General features: G+C 35.4%; 2 protein-coding genes across 2 annotated transcripts; one reads left to right on the forward strand and one right to left on the reverse strand.

Moving 5' to 3' along the window:
* Positions 1-709: 709 nt before the first annotated feature.
* Positions 710-4,201, forward strand: LOC141828796 (pentatricopeptide repeat-containing protein At2g39620). The gene has a single exon (XM_074716188.1). The coding sequence runs from the start codon at positions 710-712 to the stop codon at positions 3,785-3,787; it is 3,078 nt and encodes a 1,025-aa protein (XP_074572289.1). The 3' UTR covers positions 3,788-4,201.
* Positions 4,202-8,891: 4,690 nt separating this feature from the next.
* Positions 8,892-23,453, reverse strand: LOC141829378 (chloroplastic import inner membrane translocase subunit HP30-2-like). Its single transcript, XM_074716834.1, has 6 exons — positions 23,092-23,453; positions 22,354-22,469; positions 10,493-10,619; positions 9,443-9,591; positions 9,212-9,274; positions 8,892-9,125 (listed from the first exon to the last, which is right to left on the reverse strand). Exons 1-6 carry the CDS (start codon positions 23,380-23,382, stop codon positions 9,101-9,103), a joined length of 771 nt encoding a protein of 256 aa, XP_074572935.1. The 5' UTR covers positions 23,383-23,453; the 3' UTR covers positions 8,892-9,100.
* Between the last annotated feature and the right edge of the window lie 831 nt (positions 23,454-24,284).

Below are 24,284 nucleotides of genomic sequence, written 5' to 3' on the forward strand. Positions count from 1 at the left end.
TTTATTCCGTTAATGCATTTGCAGCCCTAAGAAATTAATTTACCCAGAAAACAGAAAATGTAACTTTAATTATTTTTATTTGTTTTTCTTTTAAAACTTATTAAAATAGTATTCTATCTATAATTTAATATTTAAATTTTTTTATAATTTATTTTAGTAATTCTATCTTTGATCAAAATTGCTCTAATGTAATATGGCTTTAATTAAACCTACTCTAACTATTAACTTATGAGTATTTGCAATAATTTTCTTCCAAATGGGGAACGCAATCAAAGGATATTGGGCATTGGCCGCCGTATGCACTTTCCGATTTATCCTGGTGATCAGTGGGAAACTTCCATGGGATCAGACATCTATTAGGGATTGAGTTCATGAGACTGACTGAAATTTATCATTTTTTTTATGAGTAAAATATTCTTTTAAAATAAAAAAAGAGAGGTACCTTTGATCTTTCCATTAATTGATTATCAAAAAATTTTAAAAAGTATTTTCTTATACAATCTATTGATATATTTACTTTTTTCATTTTGACCATTTAAAAAATATTAAGGAAAAAAGATAGTGTTTAGACGAGCGTAAAGTATTTGTTAGATGTCAAGGGTTGAAAGTGAAAAAAAAAATGCGGTGTCATTGGTAAAATACCAATCCCCACCGCTGCACGAAGAAGTTCGAACACGTTTCGCTGTTCCGCCGCTGTGACACTTCTTCCATGCTTCGGCTATCGACGGCGACGCCCATGCCGGTCGGCGAGCGCGCAAACTCCGCGTTCGTAGGAGGATTGGCTTGGAGTCTCCGGTGTTGCCGTCCCTTGGCAGCTGGCGCTCCGGCGATTCCCGCAGCGCGCCCAACCTGTTCGACCAAACACCTCACTCACCTCCTCCGCTCCTGCAAAGACGTCCGCTTTCTTCTCCGGCTCCATTCCCGCCTCGTGGTCTTCGGATCCCTCTCCGACGACTCCAGTCGCTCCCTGCTTCTCAATTGCTATTCCTCCTTCGGCCGATGCGATGCTGCCCTCGCCCTCTTCAACTCCTCTCCCCTCCCTACCGTGGCCTTGTGGAACTCCATGATCCGATGCTACAACAGGACGGGCGAGTATAAGAAAGCTGTCCAGTTTTACCACCTCATGCAGCGACGAGGCATCGAGCCCGATAAATACACCTTCACTTTTGCTTCCAAGGCCTGCGCCGGCGCTCTCGACTCGAAGACAGGTGATATGATAAGGAGGGAGGTTGGGAGAAGAGGTCTCTTATGTGATGTCTTCATTTCCACGGGCCTTGTTGACATGTACTCAAAATTGGGAAGGGTCGATGCTGCTCGCGAGCTTTTCGAGTCAATGGCTGAGTTAGACGCCGTCTCTTGGAATGCCATGATCGCTGGCTTCTCCACTAATGGCCATCCTCTTGAAGCTCTGGAAGTTTTTGAGAGGATGCAAATGGCTGGTGAAGTCCCCAATTCGGTCACATTTCTTAACTTGTTTCCAGCTGTGTGTGATCTCTCTGCTCTTATTCTGTGCAGGGCAATTCATGGTTTCATCCTTAGGAGGAGCCTTTTGCCTTCGATTTCTAATGGGCTGATTGATACCTACTGCAAATGTCGGAGCCCTGGCATTGCTCGTAAAATTTTTGACATAATGTCGAATGGAAAAGATGATGTTACATGGGGAACTATGATAAGTGGCTATGTGTATAATGGCTGTTATACAGATGCTTTGTTGCTTTTTGACAAATTGAAAAGTGAAGGTTTAAAGTTGAATCAAGTGTCTGTGGTGAGTGCACTTTCTGCTGCAACTGAGACTGGAGATTTAGACAAGGGAGTGAGTATTCATAATTGTGCGACTGAGAAAGGGGAGGATTTAGATATCTCAATCAAAACAATGCTTGTCACTATGTATGCTAAGTGTGGAGACTTAGAGAAGGCAAAGTCAATGTTTGATGGGATAAAAGAGAAAGATGTCATAGCTTGGTCTGCCATGATTTCAGCCTGTGTCCAGACTGGTCATCCTGAAGATGCATTGGTTCTCTACCGAAAAATGCAAATGACAGGCGTGATGCCTAATCAAGTTACCATGGTGAGCCTACTTCCAGCTTGTGCAGATTTGTTGGAACTGAAGATGGGAAAGAGCATTCATTCTTATGTATTGAAGTATCACATTCATCTGAATGTTTCTGTGGAAACGGCTTTGATTGCTATGTATGCCCAGTGTGGATCCTTTTCTTCTGCACATGCTTTATTTAACAAAATGGAAGTCAAAGATATTGTGACCTGGAATGCATTGATAAATGGTTACACACAAGTAGGTGATGCTGCTAAAGCTTTGGAGTTGTTTAATCAGCTGCGATTGACAGGAAAATACCCAGATCCTGGCACCATGGTAGGTGCTCTTCCATCCTGTGCTATCTTGAATGCCATTGAGCTCGGTGCTTGTCTTCATGGCTTGGTCATCAAGAATGGTTTTAATTCAGATCTTTATGTCAAAAATGCTACAATTGATATGTATGCCAAGTGTGGGGATCTTTCAACTGCTGAGTTTTTGTTCTTAGAGACCAAGTCCTGTAATGATGTTATATCATGGAATACCATGTTTTCAGGATACATGCACAATGGGTGTGCTAATGAAGCATTATCTGCTTTCCGCTTAATGAGAGCTGAGAATGTGAAACCTAATTTAATCTCTCTTATCAGCATAATACCAGCAGCATCATTCCTAGCAGCTATAAGAGAAGGATCGGTGCTTCATTCATACGTAATCAAGACTTGCTTTGTTTCTCAAATGCTTATTGGAAACTGTCTAATTGACATGTACACAAAGTGTGGAAGGCTTGATTGTGCCAGGGATTTCTTCGACCAAATGGATTCAAGAGATGTAGTATCATGGAATGTAATGCTTGCAGGATATGCCATACATGGACATGGTGAAAGGGCCATTTCGCTTTTTTCGCAGATGAAAGGTAATTGTGTCAAACCAGATTCTGTATCTTTTCTCAGTGTGTTGTCTGCTTGCAGACATGCAGGTTTAATTGCAGAAGGAAAACATCTCTTTGAATCTATAATGAGTGAATACCAACTGGAGCCAAACATTGAACATTATGCTTGCATGGTAGATTTGCTGGGTCGCTCTGGTCAGCTAGGTGAAGCTTGGTCCTTGATTCAAAGTATGCCAATGACTCCAGATGCTGGTGTATGGGGTGCCCTATTGGGTGCATCCAGAATGCACTCTAATGTAGCAATGGGGGAAATTGCACTGGACAATTTAGTCAAAATAGAACCTGAAAATGTTGCCCATTATGTCGTTCTCTCAAATATATATGCCCAGGTTGGAAGATGGACAGATGTAAGAAGAATGAGAGTGGCCATTAATAACGTAGGAGTGAACAAAACTCCTGGATGCAGTTGGGTTTATATTAGAAACACTATTCATGCATTTAGTGTTGGTGATCAATCTCACCCACAATATGAGGGTATACGTGATGTTTGGAACCATTTGCATAAAAAGTTGGAGATGATGGGTTATATTCCTGACACAAGTCACGTTATGCAAAATGTTGAAGAAGAAGAGAAAGAATCCTTCTTATCTAGTCACAGCGAGAGATTAGCTCTATGCTTTGCTATATTAAACACAGAAGATGGTGTGACCATCCAAATTGTAAAAAATCTCCGTGCTTGTGGAGATTGCCATACTGTGATTAAATTGGCATCGAAGATAACTAACCGTGTAATAACAGTTAGAGATTCTAGTCGTTTCCATCATTTTGACAATGGTGTATGCTCATGCAAAGACTACTGGTGATCAACTAGATGAGTGACTTGCTCTATATTGCAGAATTGGATGAACTATTGTTGAGGTGGTTCTATGGAACACAACAAAATGCAGCTAGGAGTTGCATACTGACATCACATGTCTTCTGAAGCCACATGGATTGGACCTCAAAAGGGAGGATTCACATGGAAACTAATGCTTGCTTGATACAATTGTCACACTTGCTACAACATACAAATGGAGCATCTGAGATCCATACAGGGTATAATCAACATGGTAGTCAATCACAAGGAGAATTCCTACTTATAGTGTATTCTCGTTTCTTTAGAAGGCAACACAGGCATGATTGTGCAGCAGCTATGAACCTGCAAGCTTCAGGCAGAAAGCTAAGAACCAGTCACTTCTTATCTCTGTTTTCAAGCGTGCATTTATAGAGCAAAAGTGCAAAAGCTATGCTGAAGAGGTGCTACTCTTAATTCTTAAACATTCAGTTTGCATCTTTGAATCAACACAAGGAATTTGACAGCTTATAGATGCTATAAATTGCTCTTTTAGTAGTGAACCAAATGTGGTGGGATTTCTAAAGTTGTGCTGCGATGTTACTGGGAAGGTAACATTCAACCTTTTTTTAAAAACTTTATTAATGTCAATATTTATGCTGAGATAGCTTTGAATATTTCAACCATGCCAATTCATACCAATTGAAACAAGTTTAAACTAATTACTCATCTTTTCTCTATATAAAAATATGAAAGAATAAAGTTACAAAAATAAGGTTTTCTTCATCCATCCATCCATCCAACCAACCATCATTTGTAATCTTTCTATTCAAATTGAAACTGAAATGAGGCTTTTGAATAGTTAGGACCAATCACACATCCTTCACATTTATTACCTGAACTAATAAAAATTCAGCTTAACATTGCTCGTTGATGTTCATGAACAAGGTCAACTAAATGACCAAGTTTAACATCTCATTTAACTAAATGAACAAGCTTGAACATATATGTGTTTAATTTATTAATATTCATGGATAGAGATTCTAATTGTTCGTGAACAATATGAACAATGTTCATGAATGAACAATATCCACAAACAAAACTTGTGAACCATATTCATCAACAAAGCTCTTATCTCTACAATTTTTTATAGTTATTGAGCACATAATATCATACAGTTTTCATTGATGTTAAAATTGCAAATTGGTCAGGATGGCTTGCTTTCCACCAATTGACAATCCATTCTAACTCTTCAACATATAAACAAATATAAATATCCTTAGTGACTGTTAATTGCAACTGAGTTTATAATTAAATTACCAATTTATCTTCTAGAAACTCTAAATCTTTCTAGTGTCAGAGAATCTCTCTTTAACATTATTTCTGTTATTATAAATTTCAATATCTTGTTTCTGCATTTTCATTTTTATACATATGTAAACATGAAACAGTGCATTTTGCAAATCCAGTAACATGTTTAAAAAGTCTTAAATAGCTTTTCTATTGTAATTATTTTAGGATTTACATGTCAAATTTTGTAAATATGTGGGCTTGTAAACTAATATTCTGAGTATTACATGTTTTTAATGTTCCTTTCTGAAATTCTGAATTGTGGAACAAATTAGGAAATTTCTGTTGCGTTGTATCCAGATATAAATGGGAGCATGAGCGGATCAAAATATTTCTTATTCTACAAACATTGTGAACAACCTCTCAATGAATACATCTAATCTTGAGGACAGAAAAACTTGATTTTGCTGATACTAGATGATACAATGGATTGTCTTTGACACAATCAAAAGGGATGTTTCACTGAGAAATGTTACAGAGGAAAATCAAACACAAACAGAAAGAAGGCTTCTTGAAGAATAAAGGTGCTCAAGATGGACATCATGAAGACCATAACTGGTGACAGAGTGCAAGGAGCAACTGTGGAAAATGTCCAAGAACTGGAAGAAGAAGCTGATTCATCTTTTGATTTGTTTAGAGATACAGATGAGTTAGCTGATCAGTATAATTATGACTATGATGATTATGTTGATGAGTTGATGTGGGGGGATGAAAATTGGACAGTGGAGTGCCATGAGAAAGCAGAAGATTTTGCAAGCATAGATTCACACATACTTTGCACTCCAGTAAGTTCCACCAACTGATATTTTTCAATTTATTTTCCATTGATATTTTTCAATTTATTTTCCATTGGGTTGAGCATACAAAAAAAGAAAAAAAAAATTGGGGCTTTTAATTCATAAAGTCTTGACCCTCATTTTTAATATTCTATGAAGGTAATTGCCGACGTAGATAATGATGGTACCTACAAAATGGTTGTGGCTCTTTCATACTTCTTTTGACTGCCAGTAAGAATTTCTACCTTTTCCACCTGTTGTTTTTTTACGTGAAAAATTGCCCACAATGATTTGAAAACTGTTTGTGGTACTTTCTTTTGGATGTATTCTTCTATGGAAAAGTTTTTGATAGACTTATTCTCAGTTGTTTGTTTAAGAAGTAGCCATTTCTTGTTTCCAGAAATGAAAATTGGTGCTGAAGTCAAAGACTAGTTGTTTGATACTTTCTGCATCTCACATATTATATATTAATCTTATGTAGATCACAATGTTGATAAAACTCAATATTGGTGGAAGTTTATTACAGGAAAAATGATCAAGTAGCATTCTTTATTGTGTCTGTTCATGCAATCTTCATATATTAGTACGTGAACCATGTGTAATTCTTGATGGCCCTAATCTTCTTAGGTCATGATTCTCACAAAATTGGCTTGTCTTAATTGATTCTTCGCCTGCCCAAAATATGGTTATATTCCAACTAAGATGCTACTATCGTTTTGTTCATGTATGTTTAATGTGTTTCATCAGGTATTGGCTTTCTTGGTGAATGTCATATGTCTTGGGTATGCTATGCATTTGAATCTTTCTTATTGCAGGTGATAAGTTGGCAGGTATCATGATAATCCGGAGCATTCAGCAGAGTTGGGGGGAATTCAAAGCAAGTCAAATGAATTCAAGATCTTGATTTAACTGTTGATTCAGGAAATATCCGTGCCTATGTTTTTTGGTTTTTTTTTCCTTCTCTTTGAAGTTTGCTAACTAGCATCTAGATAAGATTTGACTGAGTTTGATAATCCAATCAGATTAATCTTAAAGGTAAAATGATCTTCTCTTTTGGTTCGCCTATCAGATATATATCTGGAGTACAACTTATGTGTATTTAGAGATCGATTTTTAAAACATTCATTCTTATTAGAATTCAAACCTTTTATTTATTTTTATTATTTTATTGTTGTGTCACACTCATGGGGAAAGAACTTCTAACTTTGCCCTATAGGATAAGCACACATTCAATTTTATTTGATCCTTAGTTTATTCTTGAGAAACATCCTGTGATAATAAATGGGAAATATAGTCAAAGCTTTCACATTATTTCTAACTTTTTTTTTTGTTTTTTGATAATTGGAATATCCAGGCTTTTTACCCTATTAATCTTCGCCTTTAATTTTGGAATTTAATCTATGAGTAGATTTAGAGTATAATTTATACACATTTAAAAGTTGTTTCGAATTTTAATTCTTTTATTTATTTTTATAAGTATTTTATTATTACATCGTATCCATTAAAATCGATATTCTTTTTCTTCTGTAAAAGGTGAAATCTGTGACTCCAACGATCCTATATTGTCGATCTTATGATCATTTGTGAAGAGGTAAATCGAGAAATTGTAGTTGATCACGATGGAAGAAAATATTATTTCGACTTTGTCGAGATTCGAACTCTTAATTTACAGTCAAAACTTCTAACTTTGCCTTGTAGGATATCACACCTTCAATTTTATTTGATCCTTACTTTATCCTTTAGACACCTCTATCTTGAGGTAATAAATTGAAAATATAGTCAAAGCTTTCACATTATATCTACCTAAAAATTAATGTCACCACAAATAACTAAAAATTAATAAAATTAATTTCAAAATTAATCTGTTTTTGTCAGTTAATTAAATATAAATATGATTAATTGTGTAGGTCTGTTGATGAGATCACTTTCCTAAACAAAAAATCACTGGACTCTTGCAAGCTTTTTCAGGGGATAAAGAAATAAAGGGCGGTAGGAAATCATAATTTTTGGATATTTTAGAAATAAAGAGTTTTTTTTTGAATTTTTGTATACCCTAACAATCGCCACAAAACACAAACGTTTCTTAAACAAAGAAAAGAATGAACTGGACATGTTGCTTAGATTTAAAATACTATGTGATCAGTGGTTTTCGAATCTTAAACTTTTGCTTAGTGAAGTTTTTCATCGTATGATAGAGTGAGCTAGGTCTTAAACTACTTCACACTTGAACTTAACTTCTAATAAAACATATATATAATATTGAAAAATATAATGCTATAAGAGCATCCATTGTGGATGCTCTAACAGGGTGTTATAATATTTTATTGGTGTTAAATATCATTATGGAAGGGTGTTATAACACCTCTCCAGTTGAGCGTGTTCAATTAAAAGTGGGATGGGCCAGTCAAGAGTTTGGCCCACCCCACCCCACTCCACGTGTATTTTTTTAATTATATTATTAGAACATCTATTTTTTTAATAAATATATTTTAAAATTTTTAATATTATTTTTTAAAAATAGTAAACTTATTATTTTAAAAGTAAAATTATTAATAAAAATGATAATAATTTTAATATTTTAAAATATTTTTAAAATATATTTATTTAATATGATATAATTTTAAGAGGATTAAGTGAACAGTGAGACCTATAAATAATGAATATTAATTTTAAAAAGAATATGGATGAAAGAGAATGTTGTTATAACAAATATGTGACAGTAGACTCTATATTTTTTAATGAAGTGGAAGGTATTATAATAGGAATGGATTGTGGATGTTCTAATGTGTTTTAACGTTGGAGGTGACAATTTGTGGTGTGTTAACCACAAAAGATGTGCCTCTCCCTAATTCGTCCACAAGGTCCACAAGGTAAATTCAAAAACGCAACAGCTCTTCATACAACAATCCAACAGTCCCAATAGTTCGAGCATAGGGCATAGGGTACTTTGCATGGGAATGAAAGACATTTAAAATACTTACATGATGCAAATATTAGAACTATCCAATCTAACTGGTGACAAACAAAAGAGATTTTGCATTCATCGCAATGAGCAGTATTTTGGAGCAAAATTTGGATACACAAAGATCATCCCTAGTATAATTGTCTCTAAGATGAAGACGCAACAAGTATCAGAAAAGCACAAAGTTCATCTAAACTGGCACCTTCAACCAAATTTGCTCTCATTGCTTGGAATATAACATTGTTCACAGTCGTCTTCATCGTTTTACCAAATCAGGGTTCCTGTTAGATACAATTAGAGCTGTCAATATGCATGATGAAAGGTAAAGCTTCGGAAGCAATTTGATAGAGTAAGCACTTTCGTTTACCTTTGAATGTGATCGAGAATAAGAAGTCTAGGCCCAGGAGGAATTTTGACATCTCGAAGAGCGCTGGAATGCGTAAAAATGAATAAAAAAAGGATCTAGGAAAAGTATGATTGCTTTCATGTGCTAATAAAAATGTATATATATATCAACTATTTGTGAAAAGGGTTGCTTTCATGCAAAGCAGGGACTTGCCCAATTGACTACAGCATAGAGGGGCTACAAAATCCTTACCTATCAGTGAGAAGGGGAAGAGTAGCATCATTGAGTAGGCCTTTCTTGAAGTTCTTCTCATAGTTCTGAAGGCCAAGACTTGTTAACATTCCTTTTGTGCGGGAGTAGAACATGTCGTCAGCTGGTGGCTGTGAGAATTTCTCACTTGCCTGAAATTGTAACAGAACACAAATATCAAGCAGTGTATTGGACTGACAATAGGAGTGCTTGCTACTTAAATACAAAATCTGTAGGACAGACTTTGAGTTTGACATTCCTACAACATCCTGTCCAGATTTTGGACTTTGAAACTTTTAAATATACTAATATGGCAATATCCATTACTAAAACGCCTGCCAAGGCACCAGGAGAAATGAATGCCACACCAATGTGATTCCAGCATAGGCAGTGAACAATTTGGTCATCTGCAAAGCTTGAAAGAGGCATTCCATCTATGTTAATTCCTATAATCCTATCCCAATGAAGAATTTTCTTTTCGACATTAGATGAGACAATTACAGATGATACCTAATTAACTGTAATCAAAAATATTTTCTACACTGGTCTGTAATCGAAAGCCATGACTCATTGCTTTATATTTGTTTTTTTATATTGCTCCTTTGCAGGTATAGGAAATAGTATCCAAACTATTTTTCATCAGCACTTCAATTAGTGCAAATTCCATGTCTTGACCTGTTGCATTGGAAGAATCTAACAATTTACCAAATTATAGAACATTTGCGAAGCTATTCAGCTACCACTTGAGTATTAACTGAGAAGAAAATTGTGATGGCTTAGTTGATGTTGTTTGTTGCATTACAATGGCCATCATATGAGAAGCTCAACTTCAAGATTGTCACAACAAATCCACTAGTTGTGAGAAATATACTCACCTTATTTATATTTTATTCGGAGGAAAATCATATGTGAAGATAACAAAGCTAAATTATCATAGCAAGTAGAAGATCAAAATTTCCACATGAAATGTAGCTTGGTCAAGCAGGTACTGATAATCTATCCAAAGTAAGACTTCACAAGTGACTGACATAATCTTAAATCCTCTTTATGTACCTTAAAAATACCACCTTGAACTAGTGCAAAAAACAGTCCTGAGGTAACTGCATTAAGAGCCTGGTTTGGGCCTCCCATGCCACTGACCAATGAAAACATTGCACCAGAACCAAATGCTGCAACCATACTGCAAGAACAATCAGACTAGTGAGTAGCGAGCCAATTTTGGAAGTTAAAGAAAACTGATATTTGTAAACCTTTCTCATGCTCTCTCTGCTCTTGCAAGATTCTCTTAGTGGAAACAATATGAAGAATAAGGATTTTAACTGCAAGAAGCTTTGACAAAATGTTGATAGAAAGAATACTAGCTAATTGATAAAATGATTAGCTAAAATGTTGAACAGAAGAATGAAGAATGAGTCAAATTATTTTAGGTCACTTTAGCTTTGTAAAACCTAAAATGATTAGAATAAATGTGAAGTAGGATGACAAGTTAGTTGTACCACTTAGAATCAAGATATTCGTAACACCAATTTACATGTTAGTCTTTATAGTTGTAGGCGTTATGGTTTTGATACTTCATGCAATTTTCAGTCAATAAATGTCTTATATATCACATGAAAGTGTGAAATTATAAGGTGCAGATAATCCACCTAAAAGACAATCCCCAAGGGTTTAGGTGTGAATGAATAAAATAATATAGCAACCATGGTTTCTGATGTTTGGATTAAGGGATTAATATGGAACTGTGAACAATGAGTTGGAAAGGTAACAATTTTTACCTTAATGTTTTATTTCATGAGAGCAAAATGGATGGGAGAGATATGATTATATGCCACAGTGCAATTAAAAGGCATGTAGTTACGAGTTAGGAGTTAGGTAATAGAAGGTGCATCATTCATCTTTTTGGATATTTGATGCCAAACCAAAAAACAAAAAAAAAGGAACTTCATTATGTTCCATTCCTAGGTTTTATTTCATGTTTCCTGTCATTCAATTCTTTATGTCACCAGCAAGGACAAGTCAAATCTACTTTGTGACTAAAGACAGCTACCATCTAGTCAAAAGACTAAAATCAGAAATTTGCAAGGGTGGTGCAATAATCTTCTTGCCTTAAGTTCTAAGGTTGGCACACTCATCTTCTTGGCAAATCTGAAGTTTTTTTTAAGCTTTTGATATACAAACAAATACCTCTCTTCATGGTCAAAAATCTCCTTCCTGACTGAAAACAAGTGATTGTCAATTCATAAGCACTCAAATAGTTCGAAGATTATTAGAGTTGGAAGTGCTAACTAATTGAGATACTAATATTTGCTGATTCAACCTTCACCAGAAACCTTCCTGTTGACAACTTTTGCAAAGATATGTGATATGAATGGAACACTTTGGTTGACAGAATTTAGGGCATTCTACATATGGATGCTCTTGAATCATGTTAGGGTAGCATGCCTTAAATTTATTCTTCCATGTCTAATACTAAACACAAATATCCAAGATGTTCAATATGATTCACAGTTAATCTACATACAAGTCTAACAAACACAAACATTTGATTTTAGATAAAAAGAATATCTACTTTCTATATCGAAGATGAGGTATATTTATATACAAACTAGGAATCTATCTTAGAAAAGAATTCAACTAAGGAAACTATAATTAGGCTAATTGACAAATATATTAACTAATATATATGGATAATACTCCTCCTCAAATTGGAGCATAGATATTAATCATGCCCAACTTGTTACAAAGATAATCAATCCGAACCTCATTTAAAACTTTTGTGAAGATGCCCTCTAATTGTTATCCAGTCTGCACATATCTTGTAGAGATCAAGCTTTATTGAATTTTCTCAAATGACAATCATTTTCAATGTGCTTAGTTCGCTCATGAAACACAAGATTCGATGCAATATGAAGAGCAAGTTATCACACCACATTTTTGCTAGTGCTGAAATTTTAAGTCCTACTTTAGTCAATAGTTAATATATCCACATTATCTCATACACAGACTGTACTATAGTCCTATATTTTGACTCTGCACTGGATCGTAACACAACGTTTTGCTTCTTACTCTTCCATGAGACTAAATTTCCTCCAACAAATATATAATAACTTGAAGTAGATTTTCTATCCATTTTGGAAGCTGTCCAATCTGCATCTGAAAAAACATTCAATATAAGTGTGCCCATAATTTGCATATATGATATCTCGTCCGGATGTTCCCTTCAAGTAACACAAAATTTGTTTTAATGTTGCCCAATAATGAGCTATTAGAGATAGCATAAACTGGCTGACAACACCAATTGAATATGCAATATTTGGATGAATCACGATAAAGTAATTCAACTTCTCAACCAACCTTCGATATCTCTCAAGATATTTAAATAGTTCCCCATCTCCTGTGAGGTGCACGTTCTGAGTTATTGGAGCACTACAAGACTTTGCCCTCAATTTTCCTATCTAAGTTAATAGGTCAATGATATATTTTCTTTGAGATAGAAATATATCTTTTTTACTCATCGTAATTTCAACTCCCAAGAAATACTTCAGCACCCTAAGTCTTTCATGTGAAATTGAGTATGAATGAAAGATTTAAGAGATGAGATTCTCGTAGTATCACTTCCAATGATAACAATATTATCCACATACACAACTAACGAAATGATACCAGCTCCTGATTGCTTGTAGAATACAGAATAGTTAGACTTACTTTTCATTATACGAAATTTTCCAACAACTTGATTAAAATTTTCAAACCAAACACGAGGACTTTGTTTCAAACTATACAAAGATTTTCGAAGACGACAAACTCGCCCTGACTCCTTCTGAGCAACAAAACCAGGAGGTTGCTCCATATGCACCTCCTCCTGAAAATCATCATGAAAAAATATTCTTAATATCAAGTTGATGTAAAAGTCAATGATGAATAGTGACCATTGAAATAAACAATTGAATAGTGTCAACTTTGCAATAGGAGAAAAAGTGTCAAAATAATTCACATCATATGTTTGAATATAGCCCTTAGCAACAAGACGGACTTTTAATTTGACCACTGACTCATCCGGATTGACTTTAACTGCGAATACCCATTTACACCCAATTGTTCGTTTCCCTAAAGGTCGATCGACTAAGCCCCAAGTGACATTGTCATCTAAAGTATTCATCTCCTCTATCATTGTATCTTTCCAACCAGGATGAAATATGGCCTCACAGACAATTTAGGAATAGAGATAAAGTCAAGTAAAGTGATAAAAGAACAAGAGGAAGACAACAAGTTAATGTTTACCTTTGTGTAACGCAATAAGAAGATCATTGCTTAAGACTGGATCTGATGATGAAGTAGTAGGTGCAGGATATGAATCAAAAGGTTGATGCTTGTAGTAAACTTGAATAACAGGAGTCTTGACATGAGACGATTCCGAGACAGATGGGTGCAGAGGATGTGATAGAATACACCAACCAATCATCATCCTCCCTTTAACGAGTCGGAATAGGTGAGGACGGAAAATAAAGTGTCTTCCATGAAGGTAACATCAATTGAGACAGGAAATAAGGTGTGTTTTCGATGCAATATGAAGAGCAATTTGGTTATCACACCACAACTTTGCTTGTACTGACATTTTAAGTCCTACTTCAGTCAAGAGTTGATATATCCACATTATCTTACACACAGACTATGTCATTGCCTTATATTCTGACTTTGCACTGTATTGTGATACAATATTTTGCTTCTTACTCTTCCATCAGACTAAACTTCCTCCAACAAAGATACAATAATCTGAAGTAGATTAAGAGGTTGACGCCTGGAGTAGACTAGAATACTAGGAGGCTTGATAAGAGCCAGTTGTAGGACGGATGCGGAGGATGTGATAGAATACACCAACAAATCATCCTCCTCCCTTTGACAAGTAAGAATAGGTGAGGACAGGAAATAAAGTGTATCTTCCACGAAGGTAACATCAATTGAGACGAGAAATAAGGTGTCTTCGATGCAATATGAAGAGCAACTTGGTTAACACACCACAATTTTGCTGGTACTAAAATTTTTAGTCTTACTTCAGTCAAGAGTTGATATATCCAAATTATCTCGCACACAGACTGTGTCATAATCCTATATTTTAACTCTGCATTCGATCGTGACAACATTTTACTTCTTATTCTTCTATGAGATAATTTCCTACAACAAAGATATAATAACCTGAAATAGATATTCTTTTTATCTCAATTAACATGACATCAGAGCACCTTTGAAATTAGGGATTTAAAATTAGAGTTCCATCTCTGCCTCTTCTTCCTCTCACGCATGCGATATGGCGCTCCTTCTCACGTATGTGCGACGACACTGCTTCTTGCAGCAAAAGTTACTACGCGTCTCCAACCCTGGTGTCGATCGAATCCCGACCCCCACGACCCAACCTTCTTCGGGGTTGTCCTTGACGCCCTCGATCTTGATAAGGCACGTTATGGTGATTTAACCCTAGACGCCTTCCTTGCCCTCTTCACTGATCTCAACCTCTTCTCCACCACCTCCATACCTAGTTTCTCTTCCCGATCCACTGCCCTGCTTTCCTCAATGCGAGCAACACCTACGCATGACTGCAAGTCGCATTATCCCATACACCGAGCAGCCGTTGTTGTATTGGTTTCCTAGACGTTGTGCGTTCTCCCTAGACTTGGTTTCCTACTCCAATGGTGAGTTTCCGCGTGACAACAACCGACGCTGATATTAGTTTGGGCTTCCTTCTCGCGCTCATGGGTTTGCCTGTACTTATCGGATTCTTCTCTTAGTTGACTTCCTTTGGGATAAAATCTTATGGCTGAAAATAAGTATTCTATTGTGACGGATGTGGTGCCTGTGATATCTAAAATAACGGACTATAAACTAAATTGTTCAAACTATTTAGATTGGAGTAAGACTGTTCATCTTTATCTACAAAGTATTGACAAAGATAGTCATTTGACCAATGACTCTCCTCGAGATGAAACATGGCTTAAAAAAGATGCTTGCTTATTCCTTTATATTTTGAATTGTATTGATAGTGAGGTAATTGGTTTGATCAATCATTGTGAATTTGTTAAAGAAATGATGTATTACTTAAAATTTTTGCACTCTGGAATAGGGAATCTCTCCCACATGTATGAGGTTTGCAAAGCATTTTACCACGTGGAAAAACAAAATCAGCCTCTAATCAATTATTTTATGGCGTTCAAAAAGACATATGAGGAACTTAATATGCTGCTGCCCTTTAGCCCTAATGTGAAGGTTCAACAACGTTAACGAGAGCCGTGGCTATCATGAGTTTCTTCGCTAGCCTATCTCCTGACATTGAGTCTGCTAAGCCACAAATTTTCTTAGGTTTTGAGATCCCTTTACAAGATGTATTTAGTCGTGTTCTCTGTACAAAAAGTATTACGCTCCTTCCACTTAGTGGTGTTTTAGTAAGTCGCAATACTAATTATGTGCCTAGAAGATCAACTAGTCACAATGGAAATAAAGGAAGTGGCTCATAGTACTTTGAAACTCGAACGTCGAATTCGGGTGGCATTATGTGCAACTACTGTCGTAAGTCGGGTTATACGAAATTTGAGTGTAAAAAACTTCAGTACAAAAATTAACAAAAACACTTGGCCTATATTACGTCTACTAATGATGTCTCTAATAAATTAGTCCATATCTCTGTAGATGAATTTGTCAAGTTCTCAAAATATCAAGAATCACTCAAGTCTTCATCTCCCACTGTCATTGCTATTGTTTGTTCAAGTAAACAAAACACATGTTTTCTTTTCTCATTCTCCAAATGGGTCATTAATTTTGATGTCACAGATCATATGATAGGAAATTCTAGTCTCTTTTCTACTTTTCAGTCCAAAGCTAACACTCCTACCGTTACTTTAGTTGATGGTTCTTCATCTTGTGTTCGTGAGTCTGACACTATCAATCATACCCCTTTGCTTCTTCTGTCCTCTGTCTTATATTTACCTAATGTATCTTTTAATTTGTTCTCTGTCAGTCAACTAACTCGTAATCTTAACTGTTGTATCTCATTTTTTTCTGATCATTACTTATTTTAGGATCTTTTGACGAAGAAGATTATTGGCAAAAGATATGAATCTAGAGGCCTCTACATTCTAACGTTACTTTAGCTGATGGGTCTCCATCTTGTGCTAGTGGGTCTGACACTATCAATCCTACCCCTTTGCTTCCTCTATCCTTTGTTTTACATTTACCTAATTTATCCCTCTCTGTCAGTCAACTAACTCGTAATCTTAATTGTTGCATCTTATTTTTTTCTTATAATTTCTTATTTTAGGATCTTTTGATGAAGAAAATTATTGGTAAAGGACATAAATCTGAAGACCTCTACATTCTTGACACACCGCTCTAAAATTCTTTTGCTTGCTCGAGTGTCACATCTCCTTTCGAGGATCATTGTAGGTTGGGATATTTATCTCTCTCTTTGCTCAAAAAGCTTTGTCTACATTATGGTAAGATGTCTTCATTAGATTGTGAGTCATGTCAGTTTGCAAAACATTACAATCTTAATTCGAATCCTATGAGTAAATAAACATGCTACTATTCTTTTTGAATTAGTTCATTCTGATATTTCCCTTGTCATATTTTGTTTAAACATGATTTTAGATTATTTTGTTACTTTTGTGGATGATTATTCTCATGTAACTTGGTTATACTTAATGAAAAAGTCGTTCTGAGTTATTTTCTCTATTTTGTGCATTTTATGCTGAGATTAAAACCCAGTTCAATACGTCCATCCGTACTATGTGAAATGATAATGTCAAAGAATATATATCCGATTTATTCCAATCTTATATGAGTCAGAATGACATGCTTCATGAAACCTCTTCTGTTGATACTTCATCCCAAAATGGTGTAGTTAGACGTAAAACAAACATCTTCTTGAAACTGCATGAGCCTTTTTATTTCAAATGAATGCTCTCTAGCCTTTTTGAGTTGATATAGTTTCTACAATATATTTTCTCATTAACCGCATATCATCCTCTATTTTGTGGTGCCTTATAAAATTATTTTTCAAGTCGTTTTCTGTTAACCCTAAGATATTTGATAGCACTTATTCTGTTTGAGATGTTAGTCTGCATGTCATTAAATTAGATCTCAAATATTTGAAGTGTATCTTCCTTGGTTATTCTCATCTTCAAAAAAGTTATAGGTGTTATTGTCCTAGTATTAACAAATATCTTGTCTCAATTGATGTTACCTTAATGGAAGACACTTTATTTCTTGTCCTTACCTATTCCAACTTATCAAAAGGAGGAGGATGTTGGTGTATTCTATCACATGCTCCGCACCCATCCTAGAACGACTCCTATCAAGCCTCTTGTTATTCAAGTCTACTCCAAGCATCAACCTCTTGATTCATGTCTTGCACCTACTATTTCATCATCAGATCAAGTCCCGAATGATGATCTTCCTATTGCGTTACGTAAAAGTAAATGCTAGTGTACTTATATTACTTCTTTTGTTTCTTATAGCGGCTTATCGTCTTTCTTTTGTTCTTTTATTGCTTCACTTGACTCTATCTCTATTCCTAAAAATGTCCATGAGGTTATATCTCATCCTGGTTGGAAAAATGCAACGATAGAGGAGATGAATGGTTTAGATGACAATGACACTTGCGACTTGGTCGATCTACCCTCAGGGAAATGGACTATTTGGTGTAAATGGGTATTCGCAGTTAAAGTCAATTCAGATGGGTCAGTTGCCAGATTAACAATCCGTCTTGTTGCTAAGGGTTATGCTCAGACCTATGGTGTGGATTATTCTGACACTTTTTCTCCTGTTGCAAAGTTGATATCTGTTCGATTGTTTATTTTAATGGCCGCTACTCATCATTGATTTTTACATCAACTTGACATCAAAAATATTCTTCTTTAAGATAATCTTCAGGAGGAGGTGTATATAGAGTAACCTCCTGATTTTGTTGCTCAAGAGGAGTCAGGGTGAGTTTGTCGTCTTCAAAAATCTTTGTATGGTTTGAAATAGATTCCTCATGCTTAGTTTAGAAAATTTAGTTAAGTTGTTGGAAAATTTAGTACAATGAAAAGCGAGTCTGACCATTCTGTGTTTTACAAACAACCAGGAGCTGGTGTCATTTTATTAGCTGTGTGTGGATGACATTGTTATCACTAGAAGTGATACTATGAGAATCTCATCTCATAAATCTTTCATTTATATTAAATTTCACATGAAAGATAGTGGTGCTGAAGTATTTTTTGGAAGTTAAAGTTACAAGGAGTAAAAAACGTATATTTCTATCTAAGAGAAAATATATCTTAGACCTATTAATTGAGACAGGAAATTGAGGGCAAAGCCCTGTAGTGCTCCAATACTCAAAACGTGCACCGCACAAAAGATGGGGAACTATTTGACATCCTGAGAGATATCGAAACTTGATTGGAAAGTTGAATTACCTTACCGTGACTAGTTCAGATATTGCATATTTGGTTAATGTTGTCAGTCAATTTATGTTATCTTCAACAATTCATCACTGGGCAGCGTTAAAGCAAATTGTGTGTTATTTGAAGGGAGCACCCAGACGGGATATCGTAAATGCAAATCATGGACACACTCATATTGAATGTTTTTCAGATGCAGATAGCAAGTTCCAAAATGGATAAAAAATTTATTTCAGATTATTGTATCTTTGTTGGAGAAATTTAATCTTATGAAAGAGTAAGAAACAAAATATTATGTCACAATCCAATACAGAGTCAGAATATAAGGCTATGATACAGTCTGTGTGAGATAATTTGGATATATCAACTCTTAACTAAAGTCAGACTTAAAATTTCAGTACCAATAAAACTGTAGTGTGATAACTAAGCTACTCTTCATATTACATTGAATCTTGTATTTCATAAGTGAACTAAGCACATTAAAATTGATTGTCATTTTGTTCATGAAAAAATTAACAAGGCTTGATCTCTACAAGATATGTGAAGACTGGATAACAATTAGGGGCATCTTCACAAAAACTTTAAATGAAGTTCGGGTTGATTATCTTTGTAACAAGTTGGACATAATTAATATCTATGCTCCAACTTGAGGGGGAGTATTATCTGTAAATATTAGTTAATATATCTGTCAATTAGCCTAATTATAGTTTCCTTAGTTGGATTCTTTCTTAAGATAAATTCCTAGTTTGTATATAAATATACCTCATCTTTAATAAAGAAAGTAGATATTCTTTTTATCTCGATTAGCAGTCACATTCAGTACATAAAAATGTATCAAGCCCAAACAAAGTTTCTGAATGACAATACACTATATATATATATATATACTCATTTACATTTTAATAAATTAGATATAGATTTCAGAATAGAATCAAACAGCTATCGCAATCAAAGATTTTATTCAAACTTCAAAAGCAATTAGGAAAAATATTTAGAAGCTCAAAATCTCAAATAATCTAGATTGAAGTAAAGCAAAGCATGTTTCAGATCAGGCAAAATGAAAGTCACATTCTTCTTCTCTTGTTCATAATTAGACAAATATTGATTCGCTTTGCATGATCATGGGAACTGATTCAGTATCACACATATACTTGGAATTAATGACTTAAATGATAAAATGGAAGTCATGCACCAGTTCTATTGTTCATAAATAAAGTAGTTAAGGAGTGGTGGGTCTTGTATGATCTTCCCAACTAATAAAGTAAATACCACCCATACATTTGGAATTAACGACTTAAAATGATGAAACAAAGAGTATTCACCTCAATAAAAAGACCAAACTGGTTGTTGTTCCTTAAGATTGATATGGATCAGAGATGATTCCAAGTTTTCAATATTAAACCACTCTTTATAAACTAAAACTAGAATGCTAGCCTCAAACAAAATCAGATATTTCAATACCATCATAAGAACTGCATTTTTAATCAGTGATACCATATTCCTTACAAACCTTTTAATTGAGTCGAAACAGGAGCATTCCATTATAACATCTTATAACCTTTTAATCATGTTTATTACCTTGGAGTTTGGGGAATTTTATATGCTCAGTTGTAAACTCCTAAGTTCAGTCCCTAACTTAGGAATGTGACAATGGTTCTCAAAAGAAGGAATACAATGTAGGATAAACCATTAAATGCTATATGATGGCCTTTAAGTTCCATGTATGGAAACAAGGTATTAATCATTTTGACTTGTTTTTTCGTTACACATTTAAATTTGCTACATGGTTAACAAAGGGACAAAGCAGGGAAAGTAGAAGTTGAAGGGAGGTGCAAGGATACCACAATATGCAAGGGCTAGCATGTAAATTATCCTCCAACTTAAGCAAATAGACAATTTTAAAAAGGTAATAAACATGAGAGATATACCTATCAACAAGGAAGCTATGGCCATTAATTAAAAAAAGAAAAACACCAACTTAGGCATAGCTTGGACATTAGATTTTCCTGAGATCCAGAACAAAATTTAGACTTTAGAATTCATCTACAAATCCAATTATAAGGATGAAGATAAATTAATGTGGTGTCTGGTTTTTTAGACTAGAAATGATGCTACAAATGTATTTCATACTTATTTTAAAGGTCAATAAAAGGTCTCCTACCATAAAATGAACAATTTCACTAAATATAAATCTATGGAGACTGTTACTAACTTTTTGCATCTCAAATGAAATCAAATGCTTCATCATTTGTAGTGTGTGTATCTGACATCACTCAACCAACAAGGATTGCTTAATATTAAATTATTAGAGTCCAAAATAAAACAAAGGAGGAGAGCATTGTATCCAAAAATGAGTAATCACTTGGGAAGGAGACTTCCTCCAAATATATGCACATTCAAAATGCTCATATTAGACTATGTATGAATATGAGCCGATGGGCCAACCTTTACATTGATGAGCATTGCATCCTCAACATGCTCTCTCATGTCCCATTAGACTCAAACATACAGGTTGACACACTAAGCACATTTAAAATGACCACACTTAGCCATCAAGCACAAAGATACAAGTTGAGACTCTAAGCACTAGTAGAATGCCCACACTTGGGCATCAAGCACAGAGGTACAGGTTGAGGCTCTAAGCACACACAGGATGTATGAACTTCGCCATTAGGCTTAAAGGTGCATGTCTATGTTGCAAGTGAACCAAGAAGATCTCACTTAGCCATCAGAGGTATGGATTGGATTAAGATTCTGGTACCATATTCAAGTGAGGGAAAAGCACATTCCATCCAAAGCAAAAAGTTCCCATATTGGATCTGTGGATTCATCTTTGAATTCCTTTCTATTCGTGGTTCTTTGAAGTGATCAATCAAAATGGGATATCAATACTATCATATTGGCCCCCTTTCACAGAACCAATTTCCCTCCTCCAAAGTAAACTAGCCCTTATACAACACACTTAGCATGCCACACTGGGCGATGTGAGACTGAGGAGATAAACAACCATCTATATAAAAACAATATCTATTTCACCAGTGATGCTACCGATAAGAGTAGTACACTCTCGAATATCAAGAAATTTCTATTTCACCAATGATGCTATCTTTCAATAAATATTCTGTTGGAGAAAAGTATATCTAAAGGATGAAAATATAAACAAAAACAATCACCATTTTTAAAGAAAAAATTTGGGAAAATAATTTAATATGAGATGGAGTGAAATTGGCATTCAAACAATTTTGTTAACTGCTCATTTCATATGAAAGTAACATGGGCATTTCTCATGTATGGTGTCCTTTATAGTAAGGAAATCAGCATGGATCTCTATGGTCCACAGAGGTCTTCTGTCTATGTGCCCCGGTAACTTAACAGTAGAAATTACTCAGAAAATCAAAGCATAAGACAAGACTTATTTACTTCCATCAAAACTTAACCTGATTCAGTAATCACAAGACAACAGAAGTGTGAACTCAGTAATCTCACCTACTTTGCATGTCCTCCACTCCTCTTATTCTTCTCATCACGCATGATATGCCTGCATTAGTACCTGTCATAACAGCAAAATTGCGAGCTTGCACCAAGGGACCACCTGTAAAAGCCTGCAATAAATGCAAGAAGAGCATTCTTGAGTGTATACGTATCTAAAAATTCCGCGTAGAAGATAAAGGCTCTCTGTTTATGTTACTTTAGGATAAAGCATGCGGCATTGATAAAAGAAGAAGGCGAAGAGAAATTGTATGTTAAGAATCAGCATATGCAAATAAGTATATAACCTTTTGGCCAAAAAAAAGTATATAACTCGGTTGTTTGAAGATTGGATATCCAAGTAAATGTTATATAGACATCGCAAAAAAAAACTCTTAATATCGAACAATAATATGGTGTTCTGACCATGAAAAAAGGACCTATTTGATCAAAACCCAGCAACAGACAAGCTGATAACAAATAAAAAGAAGCGGCACGAACTGTATAGTGAATAGTGTGGAACACATTTACATCATCAATTATACATTTGTGCATCATCACAATATCGAAGAAATCAGAAGACAAGAAATTCATTTTCTCACCGGATACTCGAGAAAAATTTGTTATTCATTTTTCAAGTAATTTTCTTAATTTATAAAGAAAAGCGCGAATTCATAAAGATTACACCAATTCAAGCGGAAATGAGTGGAAAAGGAAAGTGAGAGACAGGACGGAAGAGATAGAACAAAGAGGAACCTGCGCTTGCTTGAGGGAGGCCATGGCTTGGGGATTGAAGCCAGGGGCATTAGGAGGAGGGCTGGGGATGGCGGCGTCTGAGGTGAGAGATCCCATGAGGGCGCCGATGAAGGCGCCCTGGGCAGCGCTGGTGGCGGTGACGACGGCAGCCTCTACGGCCGTCGGCTGCTTCGCCAGCCAGGCGCGGAACCCAGTCTCTAGTTCCTTGATTCGCACCTGCAGCTGAGCGACAGGGTTCGTTGGAGGAGTAGTCGGCGGAGCCAACATCGCCGCGCTCTGTTTACCATCCATGGCCGCTCGACTGACCCACCGCCGCTACTTCTTCCTTCGACGAAATAGACGGCGAAATATCGCGGATAAGGGTACGACCACTGAAAATGTAATTAAAAGAGGGTGCAAGGAATATAAATGATTGCATTTGCGATAACATCAATCTGTGCCATGTTTTCCCTCGGCCACCATGCCCTGGTCAGGCATTCACCGTGATTTACCTCTCCACAGAATTATTAACCTTTTGCAGCAAAAGAGGGCATTTCTGCAAGGAATATAAATTATTAATTTTCTGCAATAAAGAAATTTTTTTTATTAGGTAAATTTTTGGTGCATTGATGCTCTTTAATTGTTAAATTTAATCAAATTATTTTAATATATTTAACAAATAATTTAAATGTGTTATTAACGTATGCATCGAGTTTAGTGTGACTTTTAAAACCAATTCAATTCCTTTTGACAGATTCTTTCTTTTCCGCACCCATTTATTTTCCTAAACTCAATCAACTCTTCATCTTCCACATTATTTTTTACTAAATTTTGACGGTATCATAAATTTTTTAAATTCTTTAAATATAATATATTTTGAGTAAGATTTGAATTCTCATTATTTTGTTCATCTCATCTCATCTTTTATCACCATATCCTAGTTCCAGAGACTTACATAATGTATATTCTTTAACAAAAAGTGAAATTCACCACCTCAACGGTCTAACACGATCGGTCCCACGATCATCTATAAGGAGGTAAATCAGAAAACTATAGTTAGCTACTACAGGGAAGGCATTGTCTTAGCTTCGTCAAGATTCGATCCTTGCCCACTTGAATAAGTTTGTCCCGTAATAACTACTTTAATCATGTCCCGGGACTGTAATGTACATTCTTTAACAATGGGGTGGAATCTACCACTTAACGGTCCTACA

This window comes from Curcuma longa, chromosome 5, assembly GCF_044706935.1.
Source record: "Curcuma longa cultivar G26 ecotype Majalengka, Jawa Barat chromosome 5, ITB_CL_G26_1.1, whole genome shotgun sequence".
NCBI lineage: Eukaryota > Viridiplantae > Streptophyta > Magnoliopsida > Zingiberales > Zingiberaceae > Curcuma > Curcuma longa.